Below are 16969 nucleotides of genomic sequence, written 5' to 3'. Positions count from 1 at the left end.
CCCACTGTCACTAGACCCCATATTATCATGCTTCTTTTCTGGGCCCAATTGATTCGTGACGCCACCCTTACCATTTTTAAGGTCCACAAGGTCAGTTCCCTCTTCCACGCAATCCATCCCAAATTTCTGGACGTATCTTTCCATCTTGCCTTGAAAAGCTTCCAGAAGATCTCTCATTAATTTCATATTGATGACTCCTTCATCCACAAGTTCCACCAGCTCATTCCATTTTGAAACTGCATGAATCTCAGCCTCCTTGATCTTCTCCTTTCCTTTCTCAACCTTTTCAACGGTTTCCTTACTGAGCACCTCTTCTGAATTTCCCATCTTGCCCTCCACCCTTACCTCTGGTACGGTCTCTAATCTCTCCCCCTCCACCACATCGGCAAACGTCCGCCTAGGAACCACTGCTCGTGTCTGTACTGGTGTCTTCTTCACATTTGCATCCCTTACTTGATTCAGATGATTCACTAGCCGCCCCATTTGCGAGATACAATGTCTCCAACCCTGCCCTTCATGCCCCTCCGGGATTACAACAAAGTTGTGTCTCCCTCCACGGCCATATTTAGTTATCTCCATGAATTTCCCATACTTGTTCATCCTTTTCTGTAGAAACATAACTGAATCGCCCATTCGATGATCTCTGCATGTACCAATTCCCGTCGCTTCCGACACCAACTCATTCATCATCTTGAGTAACCATACCAATCTCGTTACTCCCATGACGACTGTACTTAAATTCAATCTTCCCCATTCCGTCAACTTGATATTTTGACTCCCATCACCTAAACGTAACTCGTACGATTTTGATTCCACGTAAAAATAGCCCACGTAACCCATCGTAAAATAACAATCACATTAACTGAAAGCTTACTACTACAAGTGACAGCTTCCCCGTGTGTAACCCTTAATTCTAACTTCTTCTTTTTTTTCCTTGGTCAACCCTTAATGATAACTTGAAAATGAACTTTGATTACCTAGATCTAGATGGACCAGGATCCTCTCCATTTCAAATGAAATGGAGGGGATCCATTTAGTTAAAACAAGAGGGCATTTTTGTCCAAAACAAATATTTTGGACAAGTTTTGGAGAAAATGTCCTCTTGTTTTAACTAAAAGGATCCTTCTCCGATCTTAGATCTAGATGACATGTATATGATAGATGTCATCAGTCCACCTTTACAGCCAACATAGAAGATCTGCTTGAGAATGAAGATTGCTACCATAGAGAGAAAAATATCAAACTTGGTGTTAATTTTGAAATGACAGAAGGCTATCATGCGAAATTGCGAACATGTGGCCAAAGTTGGGAAGAATTGGGCTGCAAGCAGAAAGTTGATGAAGTAGGCCAAAGTTTGTTATGCTTCTTACAAGTAATTTAGCAATTCATTTTAACATCAGAACATCTCTAACTCACTAAGAGGACAAAATTCTACATAGGAGTAAGAGAAACAATTCCTTTAAGATTCCCAATACTAAACATAATGTGGGCATCTCACATTTTCAGGAATCCTGTTAGATTTCTAAGCAAATCAAAATTGAGTACTCATAGACTCCGAGGCATTCAGATTCCCATACATCATATTCTCGGTAGTCTGGATTTTGGATATCCAAAGATATTGTCCCATCTCCCTTATCAAACCTTACAATTATGCATGCAACTTTATGGAAAGCGATATGCTAGTTGAATTCTCTTTCTCACTAATGTAGTGAAAATTCTAGTGACGAGCTCTTGAATTTTTACTTGCTTTTATCTCCCTCGAGCTTTGCTATGATTTATCGCCTAGAAGTGGAGAGTTTTTTTTTTTTTTTTTTTGGTTTTGTTTTTCTGAAACTAGTGGTGGGTATTGAGACAATGTTCTTGAAAGTTCTCATTTTGTTTTCCTTACATGCTTAACCTTTATTTTGTAGGAGTCCCGTCGATGCTTTGACAAAGCTGTAGATGGTTATGATCAGGTATTGAAAATTCCATTGAATTCTTCTTGTGTGAGAATCTGTTGGTTGGATTGTGAAATTTGTAATACTCAAAAATGATGATTTCAGTTTAATATTCCCCTGTAGTTGATGAGATGCTTTTGTTTTTTGGTGCTTCTCGGCACATTTGACTATATCATGGCTCTTCTCCCCTTCTAACTTGCAAACTTTATAATAGCCTCTTGGAGTATCTATTTGTTGTTTTATTTTTCATCTGGTTTTGCGTTCATTCCCATGTATGTGGTATTGTAACAATGGAGGATCTAAGAGAGAAGGCACATGTGTGTTTTGGCATTGTATTGAAGGAAAAGGGGGCAATTATGTGAATCAAAATGCTAGATGATGAGTAGTGTACGAGAAGTGTTTTCTTGAATGTGAATAGAGCTACCTTTTGAAATTTATTTTTTTTCTTTTAATTTTGCTTATGGTGGAATTGATTCGGAAATTGTTAGAAACAAAATACAAAGAAATTTGGTAATGTCTTACACATATTTTGGATCTTGTATTCTCATCATGTAAGGAAATTATTTCTTTTAGTATTCCTTGAGATAGAATTAAAAGTCTGTAAGATAAACCAAGGACAGGTTGGCTATCTCCTCCTTATATGTAATATTTGCTTTTATCAGTGCAGCAGAAATCAGGGGTTCTTAGAAAATAAATTTCTCCTTTATCTTATAGTTTGAAGGAGTTTCCTTCAAACATCACTTAAGGAGCTTTCAAGGGCCTTGGATGCATTGAGAGAAGTCCAAGACATTGCCTGGTATATCTTTGCCAAATTCTTATATTCCTTCTTCCTTAACTGCATGTATCCATCCTACCTAGAACCTTTAATTTCTTTCTTTCTTGACCCCTCATCCCATTCTTCATCACTATGGGGTGGGGCTGCGAAAGTGTATGGTGTCTATGGTGGGGAGATAGCTGGAGGTCAGGATAGAGTTAATGGATCACCTTTCTTTCATTTTTCAGTTGCTTGGAAGCTGTAATGTTTTATCCACTCTAATTTGGGACACTAGAGTAAGTTTCTGAGTTGCTTTTAATTGGCATGAGAGGTTTGGCAGTAATAGCAGTCAAACAAGTCTGGATCTACTCCTTTAAGCCATTGGTGGTGCTTAGGGGTGGCCACATTTAATAAACCTTTTTTTTTTTGGTTTTTTTGATAAGTAATAGTCATGTAATAAACCTTTAATGTAATGGAAAATTCTTGGAGCTTAAAACCACCCATTTAAGAACTTTATATGGGTAACTTAAAAAAAATGAACTTCATATGGATATATGGGGGGATTCTAGCTCCTCATCTTTGTTGCTTGAGAATTTTCACATCGATGTAGTCTTTCTTGTATATCTCTTATTTTGTTGCATTTCAAAGACGTTATGTATATGAATTTACATAGTTATCCATGTGTATGTGTTTTTGTATTACTAGGCACGGGAAAAGTTTGTGTCTTTGAAGAAAAATACAAGAGGAGACATTGTTGCAGAACTAGAAGAGGTATGCTTTGTATTTATTTTGACATTAGTAACTCATTCGTGAACAAAAATATCCATTTTGACTATATTTTATATAACCTCTATTTGTGGATCTTTTTTCTTGACTGGTTGTCTTCTATTGCACTTGCTTATTTAAGTGTTGTCTTGCCGGTAATAAGTATAGTTGTTCATAGTATAACATCAATTATCTTAATATCAGGCACTTATTGCCATTATTGTGATTTAACGTGGGAGGATTTGATTGTCACTGCACATATTATATATGGTGGTTTTGCTAGGCAAAAATCACAGCACTCTGCTTCAAAAGTTTAACCCCTTCATCAACCATGTTGATGATGGGCTGGAGGGTGGGACATTTCTCTCTAAGCCTTTTATCATCATCATCATCGTGCTTATTTAATTATGAATTCTTCTCTTCACTGTCTTAAAAAAGCACTCTATCCAGTTTGCCTACTTATTATTTGTCCATGTTCCCCATTCCGATTGTGTGACTAAAAAGATTGAAAAACTACCATTTCTAGTATGATTCATACAATTGTAAAATGAGGCACATCTCAGTACAGGAAAGTTGAACCACCCAAGCAGGGAATCATTCTGACTTGTTTCATGAAGATTTGTTTTACTCTCTCTCTCTCTCTCTCTCTCGTGTGAGGTGAGGGACGGCGGGTGAGTAGGTACGGGGAGGAAATGGCAGGCTTGGGCAGAACAGTGTCAGAGATGGACGAAGAGCAGATTGAGCAAGATTTCAATAGGGAGGCTGCACAGGGGAACGTATTGAATATGGCACTGATGGCAATAGGGGCGGAGGGCTGTTCTGAGCTGCAGGAGTTGCTCTGAATCCCCTAAGATGCTGGTGGACCCCAATGGACAGCAAGCCAATTGTTTCAGAACGATCAATTTTTTTGTCGAAGGGGAAAACGCCCAACCAGATGATGCAATGGATTCAAATAGGAGAAGCTTCTATGTGGATAGTCAGCAAAATTATGAAGTATGTGACCCTAGCACATATTCTGTCATTGGAAAATCTGTCCTTGGAGACAAGCAGCTCACTGGCATGGAATTGATACAGTTTCAGGATGAAGAAGTGGATTGTGAGCCCTTGGTAGTGCAAAAGGGGGACATGCTGGAGGGTGAGTTGAATAAGAAAGAGGCTTGTGAATGGGTTGTGGAAAGAGTGAAAGGTTTTTTCCCTGTAGTTGGGTTGTCACTTGAAGGGCATGAGGAAGAGATAATGGTGCTGGTTAGATCAATTGAAGTTGACCGTAAGAACAAAACAAGTCCTCCGGTGGCGGACACAGTAGTGGAACCTCCATCAACAACTCCAAAGGTAAACGAGAGTTACAAAGTTTGTCATGTTCTATTAATTATGATGGCAAGAAAGGGACTGCAACCAAGGGGAATGGAAAAGGGAGGGGCTCAATGGTTGTTTAATGAAGCCAAAAATTTTAACTTGGAACGTAGGGGGGCTGAACTTGGGGGAAAAAATAATGAAGATAAAAGGCCTTATAGGGAAGTGGAAAGTGGATATTGTGTGCTTACAAGAAACTAAATTGCAGCAAGTTACTAGAGAGATAGCAAGGAGCTTGTCGGGTTGTTCTGATATGGATTGGTGTTATGTAGGGTCTCAAGGAGCTTCCGAAGGTATTTTGCTGATGTGGGATAGAAGGGTGGTGGAAAAGTTGGAGGTTTGTGTGGGGCGTTTTATCATTGCATGCTCTTTCTGAAGTGTCAGTGATAACTTTGAATGGGCATTTGTAGGTGTGTATGGTCCCAATTAGGGCTGTTAAGTGAGCGAAACGTCTCGCGAGCAAGCTCGGGCTTGGCTCGCATAAGCTCGACTCGAACATTAAATGAAGCGCTTCGTAAACACAAATCCTGGCTTGAATATCAAACGAAGTAAGCTCGGCTCGACTCGGCTAAGCTCGTATAAGGCTCGCCTCGCTTATTAGGCTCGGCTCGTATATTTTTTATTAAGTAACAAATAACAATATATAATCAACATTACTCATTTACTCAATAATAACAAATATATTATATACCTTTGTTTTTTTTGTTATTTATGCATATGTGTGTATATATATTATATATATGTATATATTAATATAAAAACACACACATATATATATATATAAGAAATATATGATATTATCATTAATCATTTTATCATATGATATAATCATATAGTACAACCGTACAAGTTATTGTGTCATTTAATACAAATATTATAATTAGATAGTTTATACTTTGGAAATTGGAATCGTATATATCACATAATCATTAATCATATATCACATATGCCAAAGGCATCCGTTTTGAGGTGGGGGTGGGTTCGAAAGTTCGTTTTTGGCATGGTATTTGGTGTGGGGATTCCGCTTTGAAGCATACTTTCCCGTCCTTGTTCAACATCGCCACATATAAAGAAGCTTGGGTGAAAGATAACTTCATGTGGAGGAGTGGGGTGGTCGAGTGGAATGTCATTTTTGTGCGGCCCGTACAGGACTGGGAGATGGATTTGATTTCTTCTTTCTTGGACCGGTTGTACTCTTGCAAGATATCCATAGGTTCTGTGGATCGTATTCAATGGTCATCGTCTAAGAAAGGCAAGTTCGAGGTTAAGTCACTGTTCAAGGCCTTGTCTAATTTAGATCATGAGGTGTTTCCTTGGAAGAGCATTTGGCATACTAAGGTGCCTATGCGAGTGGCTTTTTTCGGGTGGACTGCGGCCTTAGGCAAGATTTTGACTCACGACACCCTGCGGAAGAGGAACCTAGTAATAGTGGAGTGGTGTTGTATGTGCAAGAAGAATGGAGAGTCAGTAGATCATCTTCTTCTCCATTGCGAGACCTCGAGCATACTTTGGCATACTATTTTTGATCGATTTGGGTTGCATTGGGTCATGCCTTGTAAGGTGAGGGGCTTGTTCGATTGTTGGTGGTCGGGAGGACGTTCCCGAAGCGCGGTAGTGTCGAAGATGATCCCTCTGTGTCTCATGTGGTGTATTTGGAATGAAAGGAATGCTAGAAGCTTTGAGAACTCCACTAGGACCATAGAGGAATTGACCCATTTCTTCTTCTTTACTTTGTATTCCTGGACGACCACTTGGCTTGCTCCTATAGGGATTAGTTTCTCTGATTTCCTTTTTCATTTTTCTCCCTCTTAGGCGCTCTCTTTTATACTTCCCGTGTATGTGGGTTGCGCCCCTCTGCGCTTTTTATATCATTATTACTTATCAAAAAAAAAAAAATTATATAATCATATGGTATATTTGCATAAGTTATTGTGTTATTTAATCAATACATTATAATTATATACTTTATTCTTATAAAACATATATGATGTATCACATGATCTTAGATCTAAGATAATATTAATATTAATTGTGAGATAATATGATCATAAAATTTAAGTATGAGTGTACGACCATTAGATTATATGAATTTATTACTTAGAGTTTGAGTATTACTATTAGATTAAATGATTAATAATTAAGTAACTAATGTGTTTCTTATAATTTATACATTATAATCACAATTTACGGTAAGTAAAAACTTAACAATTTGAATTTAAATCATATATCATGAATCGTGATAATGAGAACATATAATATAAGTATATAAGTTATAACAATTAACATTAACCCATTACCCATATAAATTAGATAATGATACAATCATATAACCATATAAGTATATAAATGTTTACATATAAGATACAATATGTATTAATATTGACATTATATACTTGACCTGTGTTACGCATTAACATTTTAACATATTAACTAAATAATACTATATGTAATATGATAATAGTGATTAGTGTGTGTGAGTGTGTGACATAAAGCGTTTTACGTTGTGATTTAAAAAATACTTAATTATAAGGTTGACATTAATCTGTTATGTTTGTTAATGTTCTTTAGTATTTTAAGGTGCAAAATATTCGGTATGGATGATTTTTGTAATCTAATACACTTAAATTACAAAAAAAAAAAAAAAAAAGTCGAGCAGGGTTCAGACCCTGTCGAGCAGAGCTCGAGCAGCGAAGTCAGGCTCGACTCGAGCTCGAGCCTGACTCAAAAATAAACGAGCCGAGCCTAGACAGCCCAAGCTCGGCTCGTTTACACCCCTAGTCTCAATAATAATAAAGATAGGCAACTATTGTAGGATGAATTGGTCGGCATCATGAATTGGTGGGAAGTGCCTTGGTGCATTGGTGGAGATTTTAATGCCATTAGATATCCGAATGAAAGGGTAGGTGCTACGCGGTATGCAACTCCTATGGCGAATTTCTCTAGTTTCATCTTTGATCAAGGCTTGCTAGACATCCCTTTGGTTGTTGGGCAATACACTTGGTCAAATAACCACTGTTGGTCTAGAATTGACAGATTTTTATTATCTCCTGACTGGGAAGAGAAGTTTCCTGATGTGGTTCAACGAAGACTCCCATGCCTATTGTTAGATCACTCTCCTATCTTACTTGATTGTGGGGAAAGGAAGAGAAGAGGAGGCTTAAAGTTTGAGAATATGTGGCTGAAATCAGAAGGGTTTGTGGATAAGGTGAAAATCTGGTGGCAATCTTATCAATTTAATGGGAGTTTGAGTTATGTGCTTGCATGCAAATTTGAAATAAAGAAGAGGAGGGGGGGTGGGGGGGGGGGGGGGGGGGACAAGCTATGGAATAATGAGGTTTTTGGGCATGTCGGGAAGAGAAAGAAGATGTTACTGGAGGATATTAGGAAGCTTGATATTAGTGGGGAAGGTCGGGGGTTGAATGAGGAGGAAAGGAGGAGCAAGGAGGAGTTTTCTTCAGAGTTGGAGAGATTATTGTTGTGTGAGGAGATAAGTTGGCGTCAGAAATCATGGGCGCTATGGTTATGGGAGGGAGACAAGAATACCAAATTTTTTCATTGGGTGGCAAACTCAAATAGAAGAAACAATGCCATTGAGTCTTTAATTATCAATGGTTCTTTGTCTTCGGAGGCCATTGATATCAAGGAGCACATTGTTCAATTCTATACCCAATTGTTTACTGAAAGATGTAGTAGGAGGCCGACACCGAATGGTTTATCCTTTTAGTCTATTGGAAGTGAGGAAGGTTTGTGGTTGGAAAGGGACTTAGAAGAACATGAGGTGTTTGAGGTGGTTAAGGAACTACAAGTTGACAAATCTCCGGGCCCTGATGGCTTTTCATTGGGTTTTGTGCAAACATGTTGGGAAGTAATTAAAGAAGACATAATGGCTGCTTTTCGAGATTCCCACAACAAGGGGAGGTTTCAAAAAAGTCTCAATGCTACATTCATGGCACTCATTCCAAAAAAAGTAGGGGCAGAGGAGTTAAAGGACTTTCGACTTATTAGTTTGGTGGGAATTGTGTACAAATTGATCTCCAAAGTGCTAGCTAATCGGTTGAAAAATGTGTTAGAGAAGACAATATCGAAGTCTCAAAATGCGTATATTAAGGGGAGACAGATTTTAGATTCAGTTTTGATAGCAAATGAATGCATTGACAGCTGGCTTAGATTTGGAGAGTTCTGTTTGTTATGTAAATTGGATTTAGAAAAGGCGTATGATCATGTGAATTGGGAGTTTTTGCTATTCATTTTGTGATGTTGTTTGCTGTTTTATATTTTTTATTTGTTGTGTGGTAGTTGTTTGTTTAATTGTTTCTTTTAATTTCGTGGGTTTGTTAGGCTGTATGTTAGAGGACTGAAAACGACTTGTAAATGACTATAAGTTTAATAAATGTTAAGCTTAAAAACTTAACAGAATCTGGCCAGCTTTATTTTTATTTTTAATTGTAATTCATTCTCATTAGAAAAGCTCATAGGGGTGAAACTCTAGTGTATAGGAAATATAGAAGAGAAATTCCTTTTTGCGCATCACATTCCCAACATTTTGTATAAATTGTATGTTAAATTTTGTTTAGCTGGGTTATATTTTTCTAATACTTGGTTGATTTTTAATTATTTATTTATTTAATAACTATTACATTAAGAAAAACAAAGCTACAAGAGGAGAGGGGGTGGGGGACCTCATCAAACATCCCCAAAATAGTCATTATAGTGCAACACACTAAGACTAAAACTAAAATGGGAAATGGATCTAAACAAATCCGGTCCCTTAATTCCTTGACCAAAAGGCCGAGGAAAGGACCACCTTGGAGGTGGTCTGTGGTTTTGTCCAAAGATTGGACAGCTGAACGAAGGGTGCATTGCCGGTGACTGTGATGTGGCTATTGATGAAAATCTCTTTTCCCGCATTCTTGTACAAAGGAGCATGCTTTGCAACAGCTCCGAATAAAAGAGAGAACCATTGTCACTTTATTGAGATAGGAGGTGGGGATGGTCTTACATAGGGTAGAGCTAGCTTCCATCTTTTCACAAAAGTAGAGAGAAAGGAGAAAGAAAAAAGGAAAAAGAGAAAGAGAGAGAAGAGAAGATAGAGGTGGAGGAAAAGAGGGGTAATACTCAAGTGGTAAGGGTCTTGGTCTTGGTGGTATTCACATCAGGTATAAGATTCGAATCCCCTTGGGTGCAAAGTGCAAACAATTCCTTTGGGCCAGTCCACCGGTAAAGTCACAGTATTTCTTGATCCGTGTGGAGGGGGCACTTTGCACGGGTCCGAGATTTATCTGATAGGAGTGGGTACACGAAGTGGGCTTTGCCTTAGAGAGGTTCCTCTTCATTAAAAAAAAAAAATTATTTGTTAGATGTGTACAATAAGATCATATGGTAATAAACGTAACTAATATACTCTCAAAATTGTACCATGTTACCAAATTTCATGGTTAACATGTTCAGCATCTTTTGTTTTGGTAAAGACCGGAAGATATATTTTTTTCCCTACAATAATGTTCTATTGCTGGCACCTTCTTGTTGGCAAAATTTCGGACCTTATCATCCTTATTGGCCCTTATTTTTGACAGGATCTACAGAACTCAAAGTCAGCATTTGAGAGGAGCCGTTTCAATCTAGTACGCCATCTACTTATGAGGATATCTGTTATACTTTTGCCCAAACTTACTTTTTTTGTCATTCCACTTGTAATGGATTTTCCTTTCTGGTTTAACTTCAGGTAAATTCCCTTATGAATATTGAAGCAAAGAAGAAATACAAGTTCTTGGAATCTATAAGTGCAATGATGGATGCTCATCTGAGATATTTTAAGCTGGTCTGCTTATTTAATTGTTAAATCTTAAACTTTGTACCCGTAAATTTGTTTGCCATTTTTGGACTGAAGATATTTGATTGCTATGTGCTTTAGGGATATGAATTACTGAGCCAAATGGAACCATTTATTCACCAGGTATGTCCATGATTTACTTTTCATTTGATAGATTTAATATTTTGAAGATGTACAATATCAAGTACTCATTTAAACAGTTTTCAACAGTTTGTGATTTACATCCTCTGGTCTGTACCTTACACATGTTACACTAGATTGCTGAAATCAGCTTGCATTGAGTTAAACCAAAGAATATTGAATTCAATATGCTAAAATTTGTTCCAAAGAATTGACTATCCATACTAATTCAGGGTGCTGCATGTAATTTGCTTTTAGAATCAGTTGATGTATTATGTGTGAGAACATTAAGGGTTCGCCTGTTGGCCATAAGGTTCATGTACATATGCTAATTTATGGGGGTTCTGACCCTCTTCGTTTATACAAAAGTAATGGAATATCAATTATTTTTTATTTGCTTTAAAGATTTTAGGGGAAAGATTGGAAGGTAAAAGAGGTGTAGATATTGAAAAGAAGGTGAGAAAATGCTTGGTTATCAGTGAGCTTGAATAGTCTTTAATGCAAGAGGAGGTCAACTAGAGACAGAAGTCTAGGATCCTTTGGCCTAAGGGTGATAAATGTAGTAAGTTATTCTATTGGGTTGCTAACTTGAGTAGGAGATCTAACTCCCTAGAGTCGTTGTCAGTTAACGGTTCTTTATTGTCCAACCAATCTGTTATCAGGAATCATGTTGTCCATTTCTATGAGTCTTTGTTCTCAGAAAAATGCAACTGGAGGCCGAGATTGGACAACGTTGCTTTCGATTCTCTTGATGTGGAGGCTTCTTGTCTTGAGCTTCCATTTGAAGAAAGGGAGGTCTTTGAGGTGGTAAAAGGAATGAATAGAGATAAGGCTCCAGACTGAGACGGGTTCTCTATGGCTTTCTTCCAAGATTGTTGGGATGTGATTAAGGTTGACATTATGGGAGTTTTCTCTGACTTCCATGCTCGTTGTAAGTTTGAAAAAAGCCTTAATGCCACCTTAAGAGCTCTAATTCTGAAAAAGTCTGGGCTTCGGATCTCAAGGGCTTTCGGCCTATTAGGCATTCTCTTATATACTTTCTGTGTACTAGGGTTGCGCTCCTCAGCCCTTTTTGATATACAACGTTACTTATATAGAAAAAAAGGATTTTAAGAGAAACTTAAGTTGACTCCCTTGAACTTTCATTACTTTTGTAATCTCCCTCCCAAAGTTCAAAAACTCTCAATTTAATGTATTGAACTTTATAAAATTTGCAATCTCACCCCCTGTTAGAATTTTCTGTTAAATCCAACAAAGGGGTGATAAATTCTCAAAATACCCATGTATTTTCCTCAACTTTCTTTTAGAAAAATTTAATTGTAATTTAAGAGTAATTTCAATTTCATAAAGTTACGGGGGGGTATAATGGTATCATTTCACCCTTTGACCGTCTAATTTAACCCCAAATCCTAACGAGAGGGGTGAGATTGCAAAAGCGATTAAAGTTCAGGAAGGTGAAGTGAAATTTCTCCAATATTTTACATGTCAGCAGGATATGAGATTGAAACATGTCACGTGGTAGGTCTCTATCAACTGATTAATCATCCCTAAAGTCATGTCTAACTAGATGATATTATCAAATGCACTTATTATAGAACAGTTTATGTTTTGTTTTTTCCTCCTTTTTTTTTTCTTTTTTTTTTTTGTTTTTGTTTCCACCAATATGGAATCATTAACTTTTGTGAAATGAAGTTATAGAAATTTGATTGTTGAAATTAAATGGTCAATGTTTGTCCGTTTGAGTTGGTCCTTTGTGCACTTCAAATGCTGTTAAGTATTTGAAGACACAAGCCTGTTACTTTCTAGGTGTTTCACTTGTTTTTCTCCATGTGGCATATATTGAATCGGAACCACTCAACGGTTCATTTAATATTACTGCTGTTAAAATTCTTTCACATTCTGGCTTTCATGGTTATAATGGTGTGAAAACAGAAGTTCAAATATTGAAATGAAACATCGCTTTACAATGAAATAGACCAAAATCAGCTATGATCTGAGTGTTCCAAGTGTTCATTAAATGAGAAGTTGACTAATGCATTTTGGTGACATTTATCTTATGTAACATTATCAATGTTATGTCAAATACTGTGTGAGTGCATTCTTTCCTTGCTTATCGGCTTTGGGTGATTCTTTTTATCAAATATATTTGCTATTCATAGTTAATTTGGAGTTGCTTCTGAGATACGTATTCTGAAATGATAAACGATCTGCTTCTCCTGAAATTAGGTGTTAACATACGCACAACATGCTAAAGAAATGGCCAATGTGGAACAAGATAAACTTGCAAAAAGGATTCAGGAATACAGGATACAAACTGAGCTGGAGAGTATACGAGCTTCAAGTAACATGGAGCATTCAGCAGGTACCAATAGCATTCTTGCTGTTGGTATGAGCTCCTACAGAAATGTTGAAGCAATCATGCAATCCAATAACGGGCAGGTGATTAGTTGGTTTCTGTAGTTTTCTGTTAAGTTACAGACCATGAATTTGACTTCGGTTACTATCATTACAGCTCAATTTTTGTTAATGTTGAGTGTGTTTATTAACAGGCACAATTGGACAAATTACCTTATTTTATTTGTATGTTTTTATTTGTTAGGTCCAGACCATCAAACAAGGATATCTCTTAAAACGATCTTCAAGTTCAAGAGGAGATTGGAAGAGGAGGTTCTTTGTGCTTGACAGCCAAGGGGCTTTATGTTATTACAGAACTAAGGCTACCAAACCTGTGGTATGTAATACTGTCATAAATTGTTGTTGACCTATATAAATTTAGTGACAGTACTCGAGTAATATCTCTTTACCTTGATTCCAGTCATGACTCTTACTGAGTTATGGTTTGGCCTGTCTGGTAATTTCTAATCATGAAATTTTATCTATTAGTACTTCGTATACGTAAAAAGTTAATGTTACATGGGTTGCGCCCCTTGCGCTTTTAAGAAATTGATATTACCGATAAAAAAAAAGTTAATGTTAAAATCAAATCCCATTTCTGACATTTTTATTCATAAAAAAAATAAAAATAAAAAAAAAAAAAAAAAAAAAAAAGATAGTGTAAAATAAGTAAGAAGTAAACAACTTACCATGAAAAAGATATAAAATTAGAAGACCTGGAACGGTTAGCTGGTGAAGCCAAGTCATTCGTGAAATGTAATAAAAGATTATTTGATTGCCATGTACATTATCCCATTTCTGACATTTTTATTAATAAGAAAAAGAAAGGATGATGTAAACTAAGGAAGAGCTGGAAGTCATTCGTGAACTGTTATAAATGATTATATGATTGCCATAGATAACGGAACTCAACCCAATAGATCTTTGATTCCCATTATTTTTTCTTAGTTGCATGAACCCTATTTCTCCGTTTAGATTTTTCTGCACTCATTGTGATGTAAATAATGTCATGGAGGTGGGGAAAATACTACAAGAGGAGGGAAGGATGTTTCAAAAGCAAAAGAAGCAATTTGGAAGATTCCCAGCTGGAACTTGAAAAATTGAAATGTTGCTTTTAAATTTTCATTTTTGAGTAGTTTTCTGGTCAGGGGAATTTATGTCTTTCCATATTTTTCAGTGGCTAGTTAGTGGCCTTGATTATGTATGTGGCCTATATAAGGCATTGATTAATGTTTTCAGAAGCCGATGCAAAATTGGGTAGATAGAGACCAATATAAAGTATGTATTGTGTTTTCAAAAGTCAATGAAAAGTTGGGTTGGTATAGGCCTATATGAGTGATGTATTGATATTTTCAGAAAGCAATGAAAGAAATGACAAACCCAATTGTTTGTCTGATGTGTGATGCATTTTTCTCTTTCGTGTGATGCTAGATTGATCTTCTTCTTTCTCTCTGTTTTCGTTTTTATTTACTTCCTGTGTGCCTGTTTTCCAGCCCCTTTGCTTAGATTGCCCCTGCCCCAAACAATAATATCCCAGCCCCGAACACAACCTATGAACCTAGTTTCTACATACTTAACCTGAGGAAGTGAAACATCATTGTAGTGGATTAGTGTTGTATGTGCAAGAAGAGTGGATTTTCGATCGACCAACTTATTCTTTTTTGTGAAGTAGCAAGAGATTTATATTGCTTGCTATGTAGTTTGTGTTACAATACAAATTAAATGATTAAATTTACTAATTCATATCAGTTTAAATTTTTAGGACAAATGATGATTTAACATGGTATCAAGCAAAGGTCACGAGTTCAAACCTTGACTCCACAATTCACCAACCATTTCAATTAAATATTTCATGTGTTGGGCCTTACTCGTTGAGTGAGAATTTAAACCCACATGTGAGAGGGATTCTTAAAATATTTAATTAAATGATTAAATTTACTTTTTCCTATCAACTTAAGCTTTTAGGACAAGTGGTGAGAGAGTTGATGAGTTGGGGAGGTCAGGTGGGGCGTTGTGACATTTTGTAAGTTAGGAGGTTGGCTCCTTTATGTTTAATATGACGTATTTGGAGAAAGCTGGATTCACAGAGCTTTGAATATAGAGAGACTTCGGTGGTAGAATAGAAAAAGATTATATTCAACTCCGTTTACACATGGATAGCAGCACAAAATAGCTTCTTTTTTTTTTTCCAACTGAAAAGGGGATTCTTTTGTATAAATTACTTATACATCTATCAATGAGATTAAATTACTTATTAAAAAACGGCCTTGATATATTTGGGCATCATTGGTTGTTACTATGCATCTTTGCATCTTTGGTGACCCCCTTATCCTATTCAGATGCACCTCATTCTTTTTGTGAATAAAAGCATCATTTTTTCGGAGCAAAAAAAAAAATAGGATCAAAGATAGTTCTTTTTTTTTGGGGGGTGGGGGGGGCGGGGGGGGGGGGGGGGGGGTGGGGGTGGAGGGATTATTAATCAGAAATTTCATTGACAATGAGGAAAGTTTCAATTTTTCTCTTCTTTGGAGTATTTTTCTGATCATGAATGTATCTGAAATCTGATTATGAGTATTCATACTCGTATGATTATGAATATCATCAGTTTATAACTTGTTCATACTTGGACAAAAGTCAAATAGAAGAGGAACCATACTGCATATCTAATCTTGGAGTATAGCTCAGACATTTGATGCTGTTGTTGATCCATTTTCGACTGATAATTTCTTTTCAACCATATACATAAATCAGTCATTAGTGACCAAAATGTGGATATGTTGACTGCTTGAAATGAAATATTAGTGGATTAGTATTATGGAATTTATTGTGATAGAGATCTGGCCTCTTGTTCCTGATTACCCCTCCCCCCGGCGGCAGGGCTTTCAATCATACCATAGCTCAGTTGACCATAATAGTGGTGTGTTTGGTAGATTCCGTTCACGGCACAATCGGCCAGCATCATTTGATAAAGAGATTCTGAGCTCCCGTACAATTGATCTCTGCACATCAACTATAAAGATGGATGCAGAGGACATGGATCTACGTCTCTGCTTCAGAATAATTTCTCCGTCAAAAACTTACACATTGCAGGTATTAATTGACTGCTTTTCAATACTTTTTAATATGATTATTCCGATGGGTTGTTGAGACTTTACTGCATCCTACTATTAACATATTAAAAAAACCAACATTTGTTTTTCCACTTTGCTATGTACCATAACACCAACTACTGAACATCAGCCATTGCAGTTCTAGTTTTATTACATTGAGCTCAGCCTTTTTTTCCAGCAGGGAATTATAATGCTTCAGTGGCTTCACAAACTGAATGCAAAAAATGGTGAGAAGAATTTTGAGAAATGTTGAAATACTGAGAAACATGAAAAAAAAAAAAAAAAAAAATCATAATAATGTTCTAGTTTACAGATAATTAATTGACACTTCATAGCCGTGTATACTCTGGATCACATTGGACAACAGTGGTATAGAATTTGGGAGAACATTGTCGTCAACCAAAAAATTATATCATCTATTGATGAACTCCAATTGCAACAAAAAGACTTGCATTAGATTGCTCTATGGGCTAAAAAAGCATGCATCAAAGTCATGTGTAGTAATCTAGCTGAGTTGATTAGATTTGTACATTTTCTAAAAAGAATATGTTGGTAGAATCAGTAGTAAGTAGTTCACTTTGTTGCTTGAATCCACAGGTTGACATAATCTAGACATGAATGTATATGAACATGGGCTTGAAATAAATTTGAATCATGTTAACATGACATTGAACAACTGAGAGACAATATGATTAAAAATCAGAAA

At 36.6% G+C, this 16969-nt stretch overlaps 1 protein-coding gene across 2 annotated transcripts in view; it reads left to right on the top strand.

The window, feature by feature from the left end:
- LOC132175155 (ADP-ribosylation factor GTPase-activating protein AGD4) overlaps positions 1-16969 on the top strand; it is a 71206-nt gene that overhangs the window by 34072 nt on the left and 20165 nt on the right. Inside the window, exons 6-13 of one of the 2 annotated variants that reach the window (XM_059587011.2) lie at positions 1911-1955; positions 3397-3462; positions 10383-10430; positions 10532-10627; positions 10721-10762; positions 12986-13198; positions 13365-13490; positions 16031-16243. In XM_059587011.2, the coding sequence (XP_059442994.2) occupies positions 1911-1955; positions 3397-3462; positions 10383-10430; positions 10532-10627; positions 10721-10762; positions 12986-13198; positions 13365-13490; positions 16031-16243 (849 nt within the window). Of the gene's footprint in view, positions 1-1910; positions 1956-3396; positions 3463-10382; positions 10431-10531; positions 10628-10720; positions 10763-12985; positions 13199-13358; positions 13491-16030; positions 16244-16969 lie in introns of both variants that reach the window. The other variant, XM_059587003.2, reaches the window with a different exon arrangement.

This window comes from Corylus avellana, chromosome 2 (assembly GCF_965113065.1).
Source record: "Corylus avellana chromosome 2, dhCorAvel1.hap1.2, whole genome shotgun sequence".
In the NCBI taxonomy this organism is placed as follows: domain Eukaryota; kingdom Viridiplantae; phylum Streptophyta; class Magnoliopsida; order Fagales; family Betulaceae; genus Corylus; species Corylus avellana.
Note: the sequence above shows the minus strand (reverse complement) of the source record. Positions and strands in the feature narration are given on the sequence as shown.